Source organism: Girardinichthys multiradiatus, chromosome 10 (genome assembly GCF_021462225.1).
Source record: "Girardinichthys multiradiatus isolate DD_20200921_A chromosome 10, DD_fGirMul_XY1, whole genome shotgun sequence".
NCBI classification, from domain to species: Eukaryota; Metazoa; Chordata; class Actinopteri; order Cyprinodontiformes; family Goodeidae; genus Girardinichthys; species Girardinichthys multiradiatus.
In genome coordinates, this window is record NC_061803.1 from 35,062,411 (window position 1) to 35,084,487 (window position 22,077).

Genomic DNA, 22,077 nt, shown 5'->3' on the forward strand with positions numbered 1-22,077 from the left:
TTCTCCTCTTCCTTCCAGGGTGCAATAGCTCCTTAGGCTCGTCAGGAGGTGCTCTTAGGAGAGCTTGGATCCCTGGAACAGATTCTTTGCTCACTTAGTGGTAATCAAGCTTAATGTTATGATTTGTGGGTGTTTTTGGGTTTTGTTGGTCTGTTTCACAGTTAAGGTTTTCAATCGTGTTTCTGTTTATTATTTTCCTAGTCATGCTTTAGTTTTTGTCTTCTAGTTCATGTGTTGTCAAGTTAAGTTTTTGGATCTGGCTATGCTTTCGTTTCATGTTTTTCAAGTTATGTTTCCATTAGTTTGTATTCTTGTTTTGCTCAGTCAAGTTTGTTCTCTCCTGTCAATTAAGTTTATTCGGTTCACCTGCACCTAGTTAATCTGTCTTGCTTCACCTGGTTCACACTCCATATATACACACCTGTTCTGTTTATTCCTTGCGGAAACATTTTCTAATCATGCTCATTTCTAGTTTTCTTTTGGATCATGCCAACCCTGTCTTGCCTGCCCGTTTATTGTTTTGTTCCTGCCTCTTCTATGAGTGAGTTTTTTGTTAATTAAATCCTTTTGCATGTACTGTCATGCTGCCTGCTAGTCTGCATTCTGGGTTCCTCCGTTGCTCAAGTCCTAACACTTAATGTAATGCTTGTAAGTCAGGTTCTGACCTTTTTTGTCCCCCTCCACAGAACTACCGGATTCCTTCTGTGGATCTCTTCAGCCAAGGCTCCTGAAATCTGTTCCATGGCTCTTAGCGTCTTTGGGCTGAACGCTACGTGGGTCTCCATTTCTTGCTCCACTGCTCTCCTGGTAACTGCCTTTTGAGTCCTTACCTCTGCTCCACTGCCAATAATTTGCCTGTCCACCCTCCCACTGATCCACGGATTCCTCCTGGAAGGAAAAGAAAACAGACATGAGAAAACCAAACACCTGCCAACCTCAGATTAATGGATTGCTTACCTCCCTCTGGATTCCTCGTCGCCTTTCTGACAGTAATCTTCTCTCATCCTGAAATATTTCATCTGCATCATCTTCTGATCAGCTACTAGTACTTACCTTTTCTCCTAGTGCCATCCTGCCGATCTTATTTTCCTTATTTGAAAATAAACATTTCAGTTTTTGATCCCGCTTTGTTGTTACTTGCCACCCGCACCGGAGTCTCACTAAAAATCATGAAAAAAATATAATCCTTGATCACATCGAATCAATGTTATTTGTTAAATTTAATCTTATTTTTCAGAAATGTTTTAATAGATGGTTCCAGCTATGGGCTAGCTAGAACCTGGGTTGCAGCAGATCTAAGGAAGATACTGTTGTTGAGTCACTGTATTGTAGAGAGAATGATCTGACTTGATCAACCAGAGTAAAGCTAAAGAGGAGAGATGCTGTGCTGAAGGTAAGGTAAGTTTATTTATATAGCGCTTTTCAGCAACGAGATACTCAAAGCGCTGTACATAAAATTACAATACAATCACAAAGCAAATAAACACAGATACAGACACAGAGAAACAAATCAAATGATAAAATCAAACAACAGAGGTAATTTAAAAAAGTAAAATAAAATAAAGAGAATAGAATAATGGACAAGAAAATGAATGGAAAATGGACTGAAAACGCAACTAATCATGCCTAGATGGCACAGTCCAAGGCCCCTCCAAACATAAGTTTTTAATCTTAATTTAAAGCAACTTAGGGTTTCAGTGCTTTTACAGTTTTCTGGGAGTTTATTCCAGATTAGTGGAGCATAAGAACTAAAAGCTGCTTCTCCATGTTTGGTTCTGGTTCTGGGTATGCAGAGTAGATTTGAGCCAGAAGACCTGAGAGGTCTGGATGGTTGATAAACTGACAACAAGTCTGTAATGTATTTTGGTGCTAAGCCATTCAGTGATTTATAGACTAACAGAAGTATTTTAAAGTCTATTCTCTGAGCTACAGGAAGGTGATTCTTTGGATCAAACAGCTGTTTAAGGATGCTTTCCGGACTCCCAAATAGGTGTCCCAGGCCTGCATGCACATGGATGTGTCCTGGGAACATCCATTCCATTTTCATCTGAACCCTCCTGCACAAGCAGGTCTACCTTTTCCTCACATTCCTCCTGTTCTGAAATTTGGAGCAATGCTCTGGAAATTTTGGCAACACTCTTCGTCACATGTCCATTACAGTGTTTTTACAGTTTTCTGTGTGAGGGTATCTATTAGACCTTTCCTGCACCTCCACTGTCTGCCTGCACACAAACACACGTTTTCGTTTAACTTTGCTTTTGTCCGAGTCTGCCTCACCCTCCAGTCTGGCAGAGACCAGCTGTGAGCAACGGCAGGAACCCATGGTAACCTGCAAACATGAAAATAAGCAGCCGACCATGAGTAAACACTTCAATTTGTCATTCTCTCCTGTTTCTGCTTCCCCTTCCTCCTTCATCCGTCATGGATGTGTACATGAAAATCCTCGACAGGCTAAAGGTTTGCTTGGCAAGAGAAGGCAGTGCAAACAACTGCCTTCAGAAGTCCTCTTATTAGTAAATAAAGCCCACCTCTGCGTAATTTAATTACAATATAAATCCAAGACCTCAGAAGTTTGTTAGAGAACATCAATGAACAGACAGCATTGTGAAGACCAAGGAAGACAGCAGACAGGTCAGAGATAAAGTTGTGGAGAAGTTTTAAGCAGTGTTAAGTTATTAAACAGAATCTCAAACTCCCAGAGCTATGTTCAAGCCAACAAAAGAATATGGCACAACTGCAATCTTACCCAGACATGGTCAATCAGTTAAACTTAAAGGCTGGACAAGGAGATTATTAATCAGAAAAGCAGTCAGGAGACCTATGGTAACTCTGTAAGATCTACAGAGGTCCACAGCTCAGGTGGGATAATCTGTTGACAGGACAACTATTATTTGTGCTCTCCAGAGATCTGCTTTTCATGGAACAATAGAAAGAAGAAAACAATTGATAAAAGAACGCTATAAGAATGTCATAATCCAGATGAGTGTGATTGAGTGAGAGTGTGTCTCCCTCCTAAAAGAAAAGAAGATCCTGGTCGGGGTAGTGGTTCCAGACAATCCACCTTTGGCTGATGCTTTACCTATCTGATAGAGACAAGCTAAACCCTTGTAGAACATCTGAAGTTTTTAGCCTACGTTTTTCACTGTGGTCCTTTTAATTCCTGCTTACCTAAGATCTCTACTCATTCCAAGGCTGCTGCCTTCTCGCTAAGCCTTCTGCCGAGTCTGAATTTCTCCTTGGCGGAACTTCTCCAAGACAGTTTATTGCTGAACCAACTCCCACAGTCATCTTCCGACTGCCCCTTTGTCCCCTCTGCTCTCTGCCTGCCCATTCGGTTGCTCTTCTCCCAGAACCCAAAATATCTTCTTCAGCTTTGCTTCTTCCATATACCCTGGAGACCACTTACCCCACCTCACGCCACCACAAGGATCCACCTCCTCAAACTTCATCCTCTCACCTTCCCACTGTAAGCTCTCCATTCATATCCAACAGTTTGGATACAATAACTTTGTTGCTCCTCTTGCTCCAACTAAACTGTACTCTCCAGATCCAGATGAACCCTTTAACAGAGGCCCTGCAACAGATTTATTGACTTGGTTTCTGCATGTGGGTCAGAAAAATACCTGGTTCCATGTCAAACACTGCACATGACCATAAATACACCTTCCCCACTGTGAAACATGTTGGCAGCATCATGCAAACAGGCAATCATGGAAAAAAACCTGTTGGAGGCTGCAGAAGGCTTGAGACTGGGTTGGATGCTCACTTTCTAGCAGGACAACAACCCTAAAACATACAGCCAGAGATACAACGGAATAGCTAAGAACAAAGCACACTCAAGGGTTAGGATGGCCTAGTCAAAGTCTAGACTGAAATCAGAATGAAAATCTGGACAGGACTTGAATATTGATGTTCACGTATGCTTCCAATCTGACTTTTTGCCAAAGAATAAGTAAAAATGTCTAGATGTGCAGTATTGGTAGAGACATATCAAAATGCGGCAAATCCTGCATAATTTTAATTCAACTTTATGATTGTCCACTGATTGGTGTTGGTGTGTCATGTAAAATTTCAATAAGTGGTGTGAATACTTCAGAAAGGCACCACATCTACCACATTTAAAGCGGACGTCATGCCAGGATCTAAAGAGCTCTCTTGGCTTCAGAGCCTCCTATCCTGTCCTATTTTTCAATTTATCCCTTTAATTCCACATATGAATTTTCATTACTGGCTGCAGAAAAACAACTGGCGAGCACAAGATTGTGCTTCACAAGGCTTGACAGATTCTGAAGGAATAAAATGGAGCAAACTCGCTTCTTTAGTCTCAGACCTTTGGCTGCTTCAGCCCACAGTCAGGCCAAAGTTGTCTAAAATATAAGATTAATGGGAAGGGATTAGGAGAAAGGAATTAAATAATGAATAATCAGAAGCTGCTGCTCTATTTTAAATGCATCTGGTGAGAAAAACTCTGTTTAGTCCACAGTTTGTCCTCTTGTTTCTGTTGTCCTTACGTCTGTTGATCTTTCTCTTCGTATTTCTCCTTCCTCTTTTCTCTCAACCTTGTGTATTTATCGTGTGTTTATTGCAGTTGTGGACTAGAGGAGGAGGAGAACCTTCCTATAAAAACCAGTTTATGTAACCACATCAGACTCACAATGGGCAAAAATGTTTCTCTTTGTTTTCTCCCCACTTTAATATCTGAAATCCCTTACTGTTGTGTCCTGTAAACTTGATATGTATATATAATGCCTTTCTTTTTTTGATTTCAGTTTTCAGTAAAAATGTTAGATTGTTCTGCAGTGTTTCTCCAGAATGGACCAGCTGTGGTATCAGTGTGAAGATCAGCAGCAACAGGAGCCTGGAGAGAAAAGGGAATTTCCTTCTGGATCTTCTGAAACTAATGCTGGACCTTCAAGCATTAGTTTTGGTGTTTTTCTTCTTAACTGTCTAAACTTTTGTTCTCTGAACATAGCCGTTTGTGATTTCTTTGTGATCCAGATCTTCAGCTTTTTATTTTAAGTGAGTATGTCTCACCATGCATACGGTGTTTACTGGTTTCCCCCAAAAGATTTCCTTAATATAGTAGTCTGGACATTTTTAGGAAATACCCTAAACTAAACTAAACTAAACTAAACTAAACTAAACTAAACTAAACTAAACTAAACTAAACTAAACTAAACTAAACTAAACTAAACTAAACTAAACTAAACTGTCTAATCAGTAAGTGTGTATTTGTTTTGCTCATCTGATCTTTGGATCGTGTATGGGGAAAACATCTCGTTGTGTCATTGGGGATTTTTTGCTGATCGTCAGGTATTAAAAAAGGAAAAGCTATGTTCTTTTTGTGTTTATGAGGTTACAAGGCAACCAGTGGACATCTTTAGATGCTGTTTACTCCATTGACAGCATAGCAGGATATCACATAATATTTTGCTACTTCTTGGTGTTATATAAACACTTTTTTTCCCACAAATAAACCAAATGTGTTTTAAAGGTGACCTATTATACTTCCTTTAAAACATAGGTCTATGGGCTATACAAAACATCAGCACTCTGTGCGGGAAACAAAACTGAAACTTATAAGACACAACAATAAATACTTACATTTCTGTCATCTGCAGATTTGCCACAAACAGTAGGGACTGAATTTTTCTTCAGTCAAACTCTTTCTGCAAATTCTGCCATGTGCTGATGTGAGTTCTCAAAGCAGTTCGTGGTGAAGTTCACGCAAACTCATACTGTCTTCGGCAATGTGACTGGAACATTGCCCTCAAAAATAAAATGAAGCCACGAATCTCTGTTATCCAACAGCAGGAGAATATGCATGGACACATCTGGGTCTTTGCAGCCAACAACAGAACATCTGCCTTTAAGGGTAGCCATTGTAAAGCACTTGAAGGTAAAATCAGCCGGCGAGATGCTGTTAGTCAGGGGCAGGACTCAGGTAACGTTGCTAGGTGCCGATGTAGTTGTTGACGTCACATTTACACAGTTTTTAGAAAAAATAAAACATTCATTTATACCCAGAAAACGGCTAAATGTTTTGGGGTTTCTTTGCTTTTAGACCGTTTGTAGAAGCATTAGAGACCCAAATGGAAGTATAAAAACGATTAAAAAGTAAATTTTGCATAATAGGTCCTCTTTAAATATTCACTTGTTCGCTCACTCCTAGGTTCAGATCCCATGCTGGGCTGTGGCCTTTGTGTGTGTATTATGCATATTTGCCCAGTGATGCATTACTTTGGTTTCATGTCACAGTCCAAAAACATTTATGTTCAGCTGGAAATCTTAAACTGTCAATAAGGTTAGTGTGTTAACAGTTGGTCTTATTCCAGTCTTAATATTACATAAACAACAACAGTTCACAGATATGAAAAAATAACATTAATTAAATGTAAGTCAGGCAAATTCAAGCAAAGAGTTCAATGGCCAACACTAAAAGTCTAAAACGGATTGCTTAAATATTTGAAAAATGTAAACGTCTATAATTACTTATGGGCAATAACTTTTTCTTGTCCTTCATTTCTTGGTTTTAATTATTTTGTTTTAATCCAGTATCAATTTAATTCAGTTTATTTCATTAGTACCAGTTTCACAACAAATTGTTCCAAAGCACTTTACAAACAAAACATCCCTAAAAAACTTGCTCAGTTCAGTCATGCAAACAGATTCAGTCAGTTAAAGAAACACAATGCAGTCAAGTTCAGTTTATTATTGAGATGGGTCAAAGAGTTTTCTGCTTAGCAGATTGCATCGAGTCATTCAGTTGCAACATTCACTCCTCCTGGATGAGCACAATGCAAGCAACTGTTGACATTTGCTTGCATTGTAACAGTGACTTTGCAACAATCCCTCATACTGAACTTTCATGTAGCGACAGTAGAAAGAAATACTCCTCTTTAACAGGAAAAAAACCTCCAGCAGAACCAGAACCTGGCTCTGTGAGCAGCCATCTGCCATGACCGACCCGAGGTTTGAGAAGACAGAGCATGCATGCAAAGAAAGAAACAAAAACCCACTGATCCAGGAGTACTTTCTATGTTTAAGAAAAGGTTAATGGCAGTAGTAGTCTCTTTGGTGGCTTTTGGGGCTCTGACTTCATGTAGCAAGTATTCTTTGGAATAGTTTTTATTAATATCACAATGAATACCACAAACTTTAGTGGTAACTTTTTAAGCCGAGCCAACTTTATTTATAAAGAACTTTAAAAACTGACCAAACAGTACTTTGGTCAGTACCTGCATTTCTTTAGCACATATAGCCCATCTCTGCACTGAATGTTACCTGAAAGCTAGGAGAAAGTTACTTCTAACCATTAGCCAACATTTCCAAATCACTTACCAGATAGAAGGTTGGCTGAGCATGTCCCAACAGTTTTCCTAAAACAAATATGAAGCTAACCTGCATTAACATTAACTTCCCAAGATGTTTTTTCAAAGTCCATCTATCTTCCTCTTTTTTTCCCGGTCAGCTGCTATTGGCAAAAACATGCTGTTCCCTGCTAAAGACATAAATTTATACTTTTATAATTAAAGCCTATAGTAAATACAGTATAATTACTTTCAGGCAACATTTGACCACTTTCTTCTCTCCTTGGTTTTGTTGTTAGTTGTAGTCTTTAAAATAACTGAAAAGGCACCAACCCAGTTTGCCTTTGAGTGGCAATCAGAGATTCTGCCACCAGTGACTTAATAACAGGTCACATTTTCTTTTCACTAATTTCCTTATTAACAATGTCAGCCTGTTTTATACTGAGAGAGTAAAACACCCTGAAGTTCTACTTCCAGACACTTACATGTAATTCTGCCAGTTACACACACACACAAACAAACACAAACAAACACACACACACCCACACACACACACACACACACACACACACACCCACTCTTGTTTTGCTATATGTAGTGAGGACCATGTGTTGACTCCCATTGACTTCCATTGATTTTCAGTCATTTTCAACCCTTTCTATGCCCTAACCCTGACAATAACCCTTAACCTAAAGTCAATTCACATCTTAGTCCTAAACCTAACCGTTAGCAAAATAGGTCGTGAGGACCAGCAAAATGTCCTCACTTTGGTACAAACGGTCCTCAATTAGATGGTGAAATCGGGAAAATGGTTCTAACTGTGATGCCAAGACAGGAACACACACACACACACACACACACACACACACACTCTTGTTTTGCTATATGTAGTGAGGACCATGTGTTGACTCCCATTGACTTCCATTGATTTTCAGTCATTTTCAACCCTTTCTATGCCCTAACCCTGACAATAACCCTAAACCTAACCATTACCAGTGCATGCCTAACCCTAACCTTAACCTAAAGTCAATTCACATCTTAGTCCTAAACCTAACCGTTAGCAAAATAGGTCGTGAGGACCAGCAAAATGTCCTCACTTTGGTACAAACGGTCCTCAATTAGATGGTGAAATCGGGAAAATGGTTCTAACTGTGATGCCAAGACAGGAACACACACACACACACACACACACACACACACACACACACACACACACACACACACACACACACAAAAAACAGATGTTCTAAAATACCACAATAACAACATAGTCAGGCAATGAAATCCCCTTTGGGAGTTTGATTTCTTCACTATATAAGCTGCGTAGAGCTTTTAGAGGAGACACAACAAACAAGGAGCTATTAGGTTTCAGGAACAGTATGTGATTACAGACATCAGGTAGGGATGGACAAAAGAAACGGGTGAAGAGTGAGATGGTGTTTATTTAAAACCATTTTCTCCTCATTTGAAAGTTTTGCCGAAGCTATTGTTTAGTTCCAGCATAGAAAGTGATCTTCTCTGTAGCTCAGCGTGAAATGGGAGAAGAAAAGTAAGGAAACTGATTTGTTGGAACTGTAGCAGGAAGGAGAATGCAGCTGGGAATTTTGCCTGGAGCGAGGCAGGCTGAAGATCTGTGGTGAAAAGAAAAACCATCATAAAGAAGAGATGAGCAGAGAACAAGAAGGATGGAAGTTTGAAGCTGGGAGGGTGTGATGGACAAGACTGGAGGAGGTGGGTGATTCGCAGGAGAATTGAAAATGGACTTAAAAAGAAGGAGGCAAGAAGTCTTATCAGAAAAAAAGAAAGGATGCAAACTCAATATCTGAGCCAGAGAATCCAGAAGAATACTGCCAGATCACACATTAAAACTGGGCTTCAGAGTGGATGAAGATCCGCTGCCATTAAAAAGATGTCTGAGAACAACTGATTCAGCTTGCACTTCAGCCTGTCTGGGATCTGTGTTTCTGCACCTTCGCTGCACCCACTGTCTCATTCTGCTAACGTGTTATTTGATGTTTGTGCACACACCCACAATGTTGCAACACTAGACAGTCACAAACCAGCTCCTCCTGGTAGTAGCAGGTCCCTGGATGCAGCCACACTGTCAGTGAATGCTGCAAACACATGCCTGCTCTCAGCTCTCAACTCAGAGCTCTTTTTTAAGTTCTTGCCAAGGAAGGAGGAGGATGGAAAGTGTGGCTGGAGAGAAGAGACAGAAAGCAGAAAGAAAGCAGATAAACTGAAAGACTTGAAGAATCTAACTGCTCAAATCTGGCTTGGCTCACTCTGTGTGACTGGAGGATACCTACAAGTGATCCCTCACATACTTTGAATCAATCTGGACCTTTAGCGCTTTTTTTAACTGTTTACTTTCCTCTCTCCTTTTGCTTCCATGATGAGAAGAGACCGTTTCCTCCTGGCTGCAGCCCTTTCAGCCCTCTTCTCTGCAGATTTCTACTTCATCCTTTTGCCGAAGCTGCAAAACAGGAGACGCGCAGCGGGAAACATTTGCTCATGTAGTCCTAACAGCAACCTTAGCCTCCCCAGGTTGGAGGCTCTTGCCACACCGCAGCTGTCCAACTGGACTCTTACACCTCTTCCAAGTGATGCAAGTGCACTTGAACTTGATGATAGAGGCTCCAAGCTGCAGAGGCTGTTTTCCCACCCTCTGTACAACATTCAGACTCTGGAGTTGAAGCCAGAGGAGAGGCTGCTGCAGGTGGAACAGCTGATAGAGTACTACAGGAGAAAGGTGTCGCACTGGGAAAGGTCAGGTTCTCAATTAACTTTATCCAACCTTATTTTAGGCATAAAATTATTCTTGCATTTATTTGGAAGGAAGGTTAGAAATATTTCATTCAGAGTACACGTGTCGCGGCATGCTGTGGTTGAGAAGCAAGGTCAGGGACAGAGCGGTCAAACCCCTCTGAGGTGCTTTGCAACACATAAACAAGAGACACATGCAGATTTCCAAACATGTTACTCTGACAACATGTGTCTTCTGGTCAACAAGGAATTTAACTCTGCACAAGCTTATTTTAATCTTCTGGAAGTTTAAGCTGTAATACCATGTTTGTTTATTATTGACGAAAAATACTTTGACTTGAAAAACTATTCATCCCCCTTAAGCATCTGATCATTTTGTCATATTACAACCACAAACACCAATGCAATTATAGTTAATAATAGAAATAATTAGTGTTAAACTGTAAAGTGGAAGGATTGTTCTCTAAATGTTTCTACAAATAAAATCTGAAAAGTGTGGAGTGCATTTGTTTTCAGTCCCCTGAGTCAAGTCTTTTGGCGTATGCCTCTTAACAGGTTTGCACATCTAGAGACTTATTGCTCTATTTTCCTTTTAAAATCCCTGAAGTGTAAGATCTCTGATGTTGGATCTACTGGATGAATAACAGATCCAGAACTCTGTCTTCCAGACTTCCTGACAAAGCAAATCAGGCTGAATTGTGTTAAATGCAGTGGAGAAATCAAAGAACATGATCCTCACCATGCTGCTTGATTGGTTTAAATAACAGTGGGTTTGTTGAAGCAGGTTTATAATGGCCTCTTCAACTCTACCTCCAAACTGCAGGGGGTCCTGATATGTTCTTGATTGCTTATTGAAGTGTGCCAAAATAAGTCTCAACAGGAACTTTACGATGTGAGATGTCAGGGCAACAGGTCTATGGTCATTGAGCACTGATGGGGGAGCTTTCCTTTGACACAGAACAATGCAGGACTGCTTAAACAACACTGGAACCTTCTTCTGGGCCAGGCTAAGTTTGACGAGGTGCTGCAGAATCCCACAGAGCTGCTCTGGACAGGCCTTCAGGACTTTGAGGCCAACATCATCTGGACCGGATTCTTTGTACCAGTTCAGTCTCTCCGTCTGCCTCTTCAAATTACTTCTAGAGACAGATAGGCAGGGGGGGGGGGGGGTCACACACTCAGTCATGACACTGAGGTCCTTACAATGTGACTGGCACAGTGCATCCCAGTCTGTAGACTCAAAACAACCCTGCAGAGCATCTTCAGCTTCCTGTGTCTATCTTCTTACTGTGTTTATATCACAGCTTGCTTCACAACAAGGTATTTGTACTCTGGGCAGAGAAATAGAAGATTATGATCTGATTGACCAAGAGGAAGTTATGCTCTGGAGATGCATGAATCCTTGACATCTGCATAAAAGAAACCCAGGGTTTTATTTTCTCTGGTAGAGCAGCTGACAAAGCTAAAACATGTGGCAGAAAGTGAGGTATGGTTCAACTCAACATGTATTGCAACAAACATAAGCATTGGGTTGTTGTGTCTGTATCTTAGTAACAACTGGGTGGGTAGGTTGACCCGCAAGCAAACTTGGGCTTTTGCGCTTTGCTCCATGATCTTAGTTTGTTTTAAGCCTTCGATGGAGTTTGTTTGACTGTCCCACTCGCTGAGGTCACCTTGGACCATGTTGTGCCCCTTTGACCATAGACTTTGTTACTGCTGGTTTCAGGTTAATCTTGCTTCATGCTTTAGCTAAAAAGCTGGAAGAGTGGTGTAGGAATGCCAGATTTGTCAGAATTGATTTAATTAATAATAAAAAAAAGATTTATATTTTACGTTTTTGTAACTCGAGCTAATGATCCCATTTTTTACTGTCCAAAAATGGTACACAGCTCAATGCTGAAATGATGGCATAATAATATTCTGATATTATAAAGAGGGAAGAAATTTGCCTTCAGGTTCTTATTAACCTTTGTCCATTGTCTTACTCTCCACAGACGTAACAAACTGTACAACGAGGCAACTGCTTTGACCAACATGTCCTTTATGGAGCAAAAAATGACTTATGATCCAAATGCGAGCTGGCTGAAGTTCCACCTAGGAATAAACCGCTATGCTTTGTACTCCCGGGATGACCCTGCCATCCTCCAGCTTCTCACGGACATGAAGAACATGACAATTGTTGGCGCAGGTGAGGGGAAATTAAAAAAACACTTTCACTGGCAGAGACTATGCTCCAAATTCAAGATTTTACTTTATTAACAAAAGATGAGAGGATAAGGAAGTAGAGGGATCAGAAGGTTAACCTTCATCTAAGATATCTTATTTGAAAATGAAGAGAGCAGACTTAAAAAAATCAAATTTGAGTGAAACTTAGATTAGACTGAAATTAACAGTATAGATTTGACAGGTTGTTTGTGCTTTCATTAGGATGTAGCATTATGTAAATTGCGGAAATTTGACTGAATTGAGCTAGGTGACCATGAAGAGGTCAGAGGTCAGAGGGATGACAAGGGGTTGCAAAGCCAGAGAAAGGAGGATGAATTCAATGAAAATGGGCTGAGTAGATAAAAAGAACAACAGGTTGCAGGGGGGCTTTGGGGATGAGTGGTTTATTAAAAACACAGGAAGCCGGGTCAGAAAAAGACGAGTAGAGATGAGGTACAGATGAAGCATCTAGCAGTAGACATGTTTGAGGCATGGCTTTGCTCTGCAGAGTAAACAAAACCATCAACACAATGCATGTTCTGGAATATAAACCAAATAGTTATTTTCTTGTTTGCTTACCAAGTTTGACATTAGATCGCAACAAATAAGTCCAGCAATTTGTTCATAAGGTTTGAGCTCTAAACCTTTCTCTCTTACAGATTACACCCAGGATGAGAAAGCTCTAAAAGGAGCCTGTGATTGCAGTCAAGGTATGAACAACCTATCACTGCTTTTAATGAAACATCTCTTATCTAAGATTTTAAGGGTGTCTGGGCTCTTTTTTCCTCCACGTTAAGCCCTGCAGTTTATCCATATTGTCCTCATTGCTTCCCTGTTGCTTCCACTCATCTCATTGTTGCTTGGCACCATCTGACACAAACACTCAAAAGCCTTTGTAATAGTCCATGTGGTTTCTCTTGTATCAGGCCAGTTCAGATTTGTTCTTTCCTATGTGATACTCACTGCAGAGCAAAAACACCAGACACGGGTCTGTGTTCAGAGGCAGTTTCTAATGAAATGTTTGATGTCTGAACGCTCTAACCTTCATACAGCAGCCACCACCTAGGCTTTCAACTGCAACTTCTCCTCCAGGAAATGAAAAGCTGTTCATATAAAGATAGATACTGACCTCGGGGGAATTTCATAGAGAACCTAAGGAAGCTGTTTTGTTCCATTCAGCTGGAAATATGACCATTACAAATAAAGCTATTTTCACTGTGTTTTTATCCCGTTTCTGCCACATTAGCATCCCTGCACAATGAAGTGGGTGACCACACAAACCCAACTCTCTGCCAAGGAGAAATAAACACCAGAACAATCTGCAGATTCAGTTTAAATTTAAGCTTCAATTTCCGTTCTTGTTATTTCAGGCCCGAACGGCGACCCAGTTCATCAACTGCAGCTGCTCATAGAGTACGGCTCCCCACTGACTCCTTTCCAGAAATATTTTGTATGTAAACTCTGGATGATTGTTAACTAATAATACCCTGGAGTTTCATGGAGCACAACATGTGGTTAGTCAGGCCTTACTGCTGAGACTATAATAAACAGGCAGACAGAACTGCTGAAAAAGCCTCAAGCTGGATGACCAAACCCTAATTCACTTTATCACACAGAAGAGGCAGAACAGCAAGGATCTCCAGACTTTGAAAAAGATTTTTTTTTCCCTTAATAAATGAAACCATCATTTAAAAACTGATTTTTGTATCTACTTAGGGCATCTTTGTCTGATATTAACATTTATTTATTGATCTGAAACATTAAAATGTGACTTAAAAGCAAAAACAGAAGAAATCTAAAAGGGAGTAAATCACACACCTCCTTCTGTCTCTCTTGCAGTGGTGAAACCGAGTGGACATCACCTGAAGCTGGCTTTGAAAATGCATAACTTTGGAAAAGTAATGTTCAAACCAATGAGGTGAGGAATCCACTGATGAGGGATGTGGTACTTACATCATGAGGCTCTGTTGGATAAAAGTGCATCTAAGTGTTTTTAGTGTTCGTCTGGTTTCCAATAAATCACAACAGAGACTGTGATGTCATGTTCTATCTTAATTTATATCTGGCAAAATGATCCAGTTGGCTGAGGAAATTACAGTATTTGTGTTGTTGATTACACACTGCAGACTAATGTAAGTGACATCTTTATGGGTGTGGGTGTGTGTGTGTGTGTGTTTCAGACAGCAGAGAGATGAAGAAACTCCAGAGGACTTCTTCTACTTTGTTGACTTCCAGAGACACAATGCAGAGATCGCTGCATTTCACCTGGACAGGTGAAGCTGCATCACCATGTTCTGTCCTTGGTGATAAATTCTTCCTCTATGACATTTGTGCATGACTGATTGATAAACATATTTACATACAGTGCCTTGCATGTTTTGTTGCCTCACAATCTGGAATTAAAATGAATTGTTAGAGAATTTGCACCATTTCATTAACAGGACATGACTACAACATTGAAGATGTATTTTGTTTTATTGTGAAGCAAAACCCCTGGGTGGTGAACCACATTGCCCATATCAAAAGCTGCCATGTCTGTTCAGTTAGGTACGGTAAGACTGGTTACTGAGATTAGATTAATTTTATTGTCCTTACAGTTGCTAGTTTTGTTTAGAAGTTATCACCTGTTTTTAAGAAATGTCCCAATGAGATGTTGGCTGAACTTCTGAGATGTTTTCACTAATGGTTGCTAGAATGTTCTATTTGGAGCTGGTTATCAAGCGTTGGTGGGTAGAGACCCTATTTTCCAATTTCCAAAAGGTAATTTAGTTTTTGTAAAAAGTCTTTTAAACAGAAACCAGCTGAGGTCCTTGATAGAGGAGTCATACATTTTGGGCATGTCAGTTTACTTATGTCTGGATTTAACTCAACTGATACAACATAAATCAGAGATGCAAATGGTTTAAAAAAAAACAATCCTCCCAGCAACCATTTATTTAGCTTCCAGAAAAGATTGCAACATTTCTCCACAGCCCAGAATTTCCCAACCTGCTGATCAGTTTAAACCACAGAGTTTGGGTGCAGACCCAGCACACACACAGCTTTAAATAAATGGTTGCACTTTAAGCTGAGATGATTCATTCTCAAACACAGTCATCTGAGCGAGATCAAGAAGCCACAAGCAGTGATGGGTCATGGCTTCGCCACACGAGACAGAAAACACCAGAAGAGGTACATCCCCTACTGAAACAGTTACTATCAGTGCTACAAATATGTTGGGATGTAAACATATTAAGTTTAAAGGGGGATAGTTTGCTCCTCTTGCTGCCTAACTGCTTTATTTAGGCGTTTTGTTGCCTCTGACTTGGCTGTCAGCTCTCATTATTTTCACTTGCAATGAGGGGTTGAGGAATGCCTGCAATTTTAGAAGCAGCAATTCAGCTTCACACATTTGATTGTTTGATTACTGTTTGTGAGACGTGAGTGAAATACAGCTGCAGGGTTTCTAGGATCTCGGTACTGTATCTGAGCACAGCCGGCTGGATTACACGGTGTGGAGGCTCTCAGGGAGCTGCACTGGTGATAAAAATCACTGAGACTAAAAAATAACACAGAACTACAACAGATGTAAATCTTTGTTACCTTTGGGCTAGCAAACAAAGCTTTTTTATAAAGATGCTGTTTATTTCATTTAACCTTAGGTGACTTGTGAAGGCAGCTGGTTGCATTTAACTTCAGTCAGAGTAGAGGTTCAGGTTTTTATTTGTAAAAATGTAAAAACCATGACACTTTTCCTTCCACTTCCACTTTGTTCATCTATCACACAAAATATCACTAAAATACATATCAGTTTATGGCTGCAAGATGACAAAATAGAAAAGGTTTAGGGGTTTGAATACTTTTGCAAGGCATTTTATGGGAATGTTTTTCTTTCTTTTGAATCTCCTCCTCCTGTCAGGATCCTGGACTTCCGGAGGGTTCCGCCGGTGGTCGGCAGACGAGTGAATGTAACTGGAGAAATCCTCCAGGTAGCCCACAATGAAGACCTGCGAGCCGTGTTCTTCACCTCACCAGGTGCCAGCATGGGTCATGATTTACTCATTTACAGGATAATACCATTGGAGATATACAGTACTGTGCAAACGTTTTCGGCAGGTGTGAAAAAATGCTGTAAAAGAATGCTTTCAGAAATATAAATGATTGTTTATTTTGATCAATTTACAAAATGCTAAGTGAGCAAACCCAAACATACAGCCACAGTCATTATGAACTATCTTCAGCATAAAGAACAAGACTTACTGGAAGTGCTGGTAAGGCCCCCACAGAGCCCTGATCTCAACATCATGGAGTGTGTCTGGGATGACATGAAGAGACAGAAGGATGTGAGAAAGTCTACATCCACAGAAGATCTGTGGTTAGTTCTCCAAGATGTTTGGAACAACCTACCAGCCGGGTTCCTTCAAAAACTGTGTGCAAGTCTACCTAGAAGAATTGATGCTGTTTTGAAAGCAAAGGGTGGTCACACCAAATATTGATTTGATTTAGATTTCTCTTTTGTTCATTCACTGCAGTTTGTTGACTGATGAAAATAAATGATTAACACTTCTATTTTTGAAAGCATTCCTTGTTTCAGCATTTTATCACACCTGCCTAAAACGTTTGCACTCTACATTATTTTAACGTGAAGGAAAAACTTTTTTAAACTGCCATTTTTTAGTGCTGTCATTAAAATGTTTTTTTTTTTAGCTTGAAGCTATTCAGCCTTTCTCTCCAAAACCATCAGCTACTTTGCATCAAAAATGGCTCAGGCTCCAATGTTTGATTTGTACCAAATCATAAACTATGTAGGTTTCCTTCAAAACGTTTCAGGTGATGATGTCACTAAATACAGGAAGTAAACTCTGGACTCTAAATGAAACATTTCAGCCATTTTGTTAAAAGAATATGTGTTTTTATTGCAAAGCTTCAACATGTGTTGTGTTTGCAGTACAACTCTTTTCCATGCCCAAAACAGCCGTTCAGGTCAGGATTGGCAAAAAACCTCCAACTTTCTGCCACTATGTCAATAAATCAACCGCAGAGCACTTTTCATGGCAGCAAATTATTGTACAAAGTGCTTTACAGAGGTTAAAAACCAGACAAGCAAAAAACCAAGATAGACAAGATAACGACAATAAAAATTAAATCTATAACCTAAAATCATACATAGTAAACAGTCATTTTCTACAGCGCTTCCTGCATAATGGATCGTGGGGAGGATGGTGCCTGTCTCCAGCAGTCTATGGGCGAGAGGCGGGGTACATCTTGGACAGGTCGCCAGTCCATCGCAAGACAACACAAACACACGCAGGACAAACAACCACACACACACTCATTCACACCTGAGGGCAATGTAGAGAGACTAATTAACCTAACAGTCATGTTTTTGGACTGTGGGAGGAAGCCAGAGTACCCGGAGAGAAGAACCCACGCATGCACGGGGAGAACATGCAAACTCCATGCAGAAAGATATTTCAAAATGATCAAAAACAAGACAGTGCTTGCCAAGATTATTAATAACCTAAAGAGCAATAAAATGATGACGCATCATTTGATGATAAAATACTTCCTGGGATTGTTAATACCTAAACTAGAAATAAAATAATAAAACAAAGGAGATGATAACTAGCTATAAATTCAACCCAGGACACGTAAACAATGCAGTGACATGAAAATTTCTCTGCAAACAATGACACAAAACAGGGTTTTATGTGGTTTGTGAAGTTTTAAAGATGACACTAAGGTTTTCTGACTTGATCTGAAGGTTTGGTTGCTAGTTTTTCTCTCTGAATGTCATTCAGACAGAGAGGTCCTCTGACTTCAGGCAGATTTATAAGTCTGAGTCTATATTACCTCTCCCACATCTCTGATTTTCAGCATCCAGAAGAAACAGCAGAACTGACCAAAAGCAGGACATGACTAATGAACTCCTTTTTTTTTGCTTCTACAACAGCAAGCAACACATGTTTCTTCGCCAAGTGCCTGTATGTGTGTAAGACAGAATACGCAGTGTGTGGGAGCCCAGACCTGCTGGAGGGCTCGCTTTCTGCCTACCTGCCCGGCCTCACCATCGCTCCACGCCTCTCTATCCCAAACCCCTGGAAACGTTCCTACAGCTTCTCTGGACAGGAGGAGTAAGAATCCAACCCCTGCACACCAGAGGAGCTTAAGTTTAGCTAACCTATATCGTGGCCTTAACAAACTGAGTCACTGGAACTATTTTCAGTTATTTAAACCATTTTAGGTCATTAGATTCATACAGTTTCACACATTTATAGAAATATAAACTTTACCAACATTATACCATGTTGAGTCCAGCTCAATAAATTTTTAATATCTTTGAAAAGTTTAATAATTTGGGTTAAACAAATTGTGTAGATTCTTTCCACACAGAGAAATATATCTCAGGTTTTCCTGTTAATGACCTATGGCTAATACAGAACCCATTTTTCTGCAGATGGGAAGTAAATCCTTTTTACTGTGACTCAGTTAAGCAAGCATATCCTTACAATTCAGGAAACAGGCTGCTCAACATCATAGACATGTCCATCTTTGACTTTCTCATAGGTAAGATGTTTAAACAACTATATTTTTCTTTATTTTAGTTTTTATTCCAATACTTTTGCTTTTTATTCAGGTAACATGGACAGACACCATTATGAGATTTTTACCAAATTTGGAGATGAAGGACTACTTCTCCACTTGGACAACGCCAGAGGGTGAGGCATCTGCCTGGTGAACAAGTTCAGGGCCAGCCCAATAACCAAAATTTGATTTGAGGGTCCACTTCCCCAGTCACCAAGCAGGGACTGCAGAACATTACTTATTGAGCTGAGAGGTGGTTTTAGAACGAGAACTTATGGCTTTACACCCAGGGCGCCCTCCTGGTAGGGAGCACCTTGAGTGAACCTTCTACAGTTTGCCTGTCCGGTCACATGGCAGTGGCTGTCCCCCTGTGTCCTGCTCAGTCTGAGCACTGTGAGAAAATATGGCTGTGCACTGTGGCTGGACAGTGACCCTGAAGAAGGTATCTGGTTCACCCACCTAGTACTAAACTAAAGGTGTATTTCACAGATTTTCAAAGAATCTCTATTTCAAAATCTAAATTATGTGTATAGATCGATTATCAACTGAATTATTCTTCCCTGAACAAAAATGAATTCAAACATAATTTGAGACAGGACTGCAAATAAATATATATTTCTATCTGTATATGAACACCACATTTTGTGCCCAGGTTTGGGAAGCATTCCCATGATGAGATGTCTATCCTGGCTCCTTTGTCTCAGTGCTGCATGTAAGTTCTGCAGGACAAACATGTGAATACATTATAGTTTACTTTTATTAACCCAAACCTTTTTTTTTTTTTTTTCTAGGATAAAGCGCTCCACACTTCTGAGACTCCATCTCTTGGCCCGATCAGACTTCAGGCTAAGCGATGTGATGAGAGAGTCCCTCAAGCAGGACCCTTTAAGGCCGGTCCTGACCGAGCTCCACCTCTTAGCACTGGACCGCAGGTTACAGAAGGTCCTAAGAGTGGTGCAGCGCTGCATCAGGAGGTTCGGCCAGGATGAGGTGATCACTAAAGACTTTATAAAGCCCACAGTGACTCCTCAGACTGCCACAGAAATGAAAAAGAACAGATAGCTAAGGATTAAGCTGTTTTTGAAGACCTAATAATGGCATACAGTCAGCTTGCGAACCAAGATGGATCTGATTGCAGCTAAAGGAACAAGTTGTTATGAGATCTTGAAATGAAAACATCACTGAAAACTTCAGAACATGTAGGAGAAAGAACGAACCACTAGAGGACCAAATCATAGGGAGATCACAAGCAATACAGACGCAGTACCTTCCATATATATTGGCACTACTGGTAAAGATGTAGAAAAAGCCTTAAAATATACCTATTTTTGTTCTTGTAGTAGCATAGTTAATGCTGACAAAATAGAAAATCCAGCCTTAAATTTCAGACTCTTTATTCTTTAGGAATAAAAAGATATTCTATGTTGACAACATATTTATTTTTAACAAAATCCCCAAAGACATCTGTAAAATACATTAAACCTGAAGCTATTTTTAATTTGCTTTTCCTTAATTGATCAGAGTGTCAAAGAACTAATAAGTTATTCTTGTTCCCCATTGGGTATAAACATGGACAGAGGCCTATTTCTCTTGCAAATTCTTCAAAAATGGGAAATACATAAGAAAATCTAATTCAAGTTGTCAGGAAATGGTTAGACTAAAATAACCGGTTGCCTAAACTTTGCCATAACTACTGTTTGGGTAGCCCTTAAAAATTTAAAACCACTCCAAATATGACAAACAAGGTTTTTTTTTTGACACACTGAACAGTGGGCAGGAACTTATAAGAGTAAAACTTTGCTGAAAGGTCACTGTCAGAGAGCTGCAGCAGACAGTGGCAATTTGGCGTCACCAAGCCTGCCAACCAGATGTTTGGTGTGCAAAGTTAAACAGGTGGGGTCTGCAGATTGAACTGTGTTCTTTGGTCAGATGACATCAGGCTGTAGCTACTCTGTAATGCCCACTCTAGATAGATGAATAAATGGTAAACAATGTCATGCTCACTGTGAAGCATGGATCAGGATACAGGATGCTTTGGGCCCATTTCTCACACAGAGGTTCTGGGAAGTTTGTTCGAGTGTATGGCATCAATGACTAGGACATTTTAAATCAGAAAGTATTGGTCCACCAGCAAGGAAACAATCTAAAACATAAGGCTAAATCCAGACAGAACCTAGGTTCACCAGATATGACCGTCTCAGTCCCAGACCTAAACCCCTTAGAGGACCTGTTGGCTAAACTGAAGAGATGAGAACATAAGAGAAGACCCAGGACTCTGGATGATCTAGACACACTGTAATGTTACAGGTGCTGTCCTGTTGCACAAAGAGGGTTGAACAAAGTATTTACAGAAGAGGTGCCCGTGTCTGTAGCACACAATTTACTGCTTTCTCCCCTAAATAAATGGACTGAAATTAAAGGTTGGATTTTTCAACATTTTTCAGATGTCATGCTACTGCTATAAAATATTTGACAGTTTTTCACACATCTTTGCCAGGGGTCCTAATTCCTTTGGGGGGCATTTAAACAACTATAGTAGAGAGACGTCTTGCACTGGATATGATGTTTATCAAGTTTTGCAAGATGTGCAAAGACAAATATTTTTTTAAACTCTAAAATAAAGTTATTTGAAATAAGGACACGTGTTTTGGAGACTCTTTCTCACCTCAAATAATAGAAGTGTGTTAATGGAGGGGAACTATGAGTGGGAGAGAAACATTTAAATTCACTCCACCCTGTTTTCCAGACTTGTAATCCTGTTTCATCAGCGGATAAATGCCTTTATGACATCTAAGGCAGGCTGGGACAGAGAAATAAGAAATATGTCTGCAGCAGTTACACACATGGCTTTTACAGAACCAATGGAAATAAGATCAACTCATTTTATTGGGTTTCTTGTAAACTTTCAGAGCTTTGATCCTTTCTGACACCTGATGAAGTACATTTCATCTCCTCAGGAAATGTGCAGCAAGGTATCGTTGAACCATGGGAAAAACAATGTAATAAAAAGCAGTACATTTACTCTCTGTAGTGCACAGACTAAGCTAAGTTTTCCCCTAACAAGTGTTAAGCTTCATGACATAAACAGGCCTGCCTGAAATAGAGAATTAGCGATTATCCAATGGAAAAGAACAAAGTAAGACCAACGGTGGCCTGGAAAGGTCAGTTTAAAGTTTTGCCCCAAGTTTAGTTCTGGTTGCTGTTAATGTTAATGTATTCACTGGTCAAAATA

General features: G+C 40.0%; 1 protein-coding gene and 1 long non-coding RNA gene across 2 annotated transcripts; both read left to right on the forward strand.

Annotated features, from left to right (window-relative positions):
* The first annotated feature begins 450 nt into the window (after positions 1–450).
* Positions 451–1,118, forward strand: LOC124875659. The gene is made up of 2 exons (XR_007040094.1): positions 451–541; positions 687–1,118. It is a non-coding gene; the product is annotated as an uncharacterized LOC124875659 (long non-coding RNA).
* A 7,561-nt stretch (positions 1,119–8,679) lies between these two features.
* fam20a (FAM20A golgi associated secretory pathway pseudokinase) lies at positions 8,680–21,482 on the forward strand. The gene is made up of 11 exons (XM_047376141.1): positions 8,680–10,079; positions 12,071–12,264; positions 12,941–12,991; positions 14,121–14,199; positions 14,462–14,554; positions 16,180–16,295; positions 18,214–18,394; positions 18,718–18,827; positions 18,898–18,979; positions 19,498–19,557; positions 19,637–21,482. Exons 1-11 carry the CDS (start codon positions 9,703–9,705, stop codon positions 19,905–19,907), a joined length of 1,614 nt encoding a protein of 537 aa, XP_047232097.1. The 5' UTR covers positions 8,680–9,702; the 3' UTR covers positions 19,908–21,482.
* Positions 21,483–22,077: the final 595 nt, after the last annotated feature.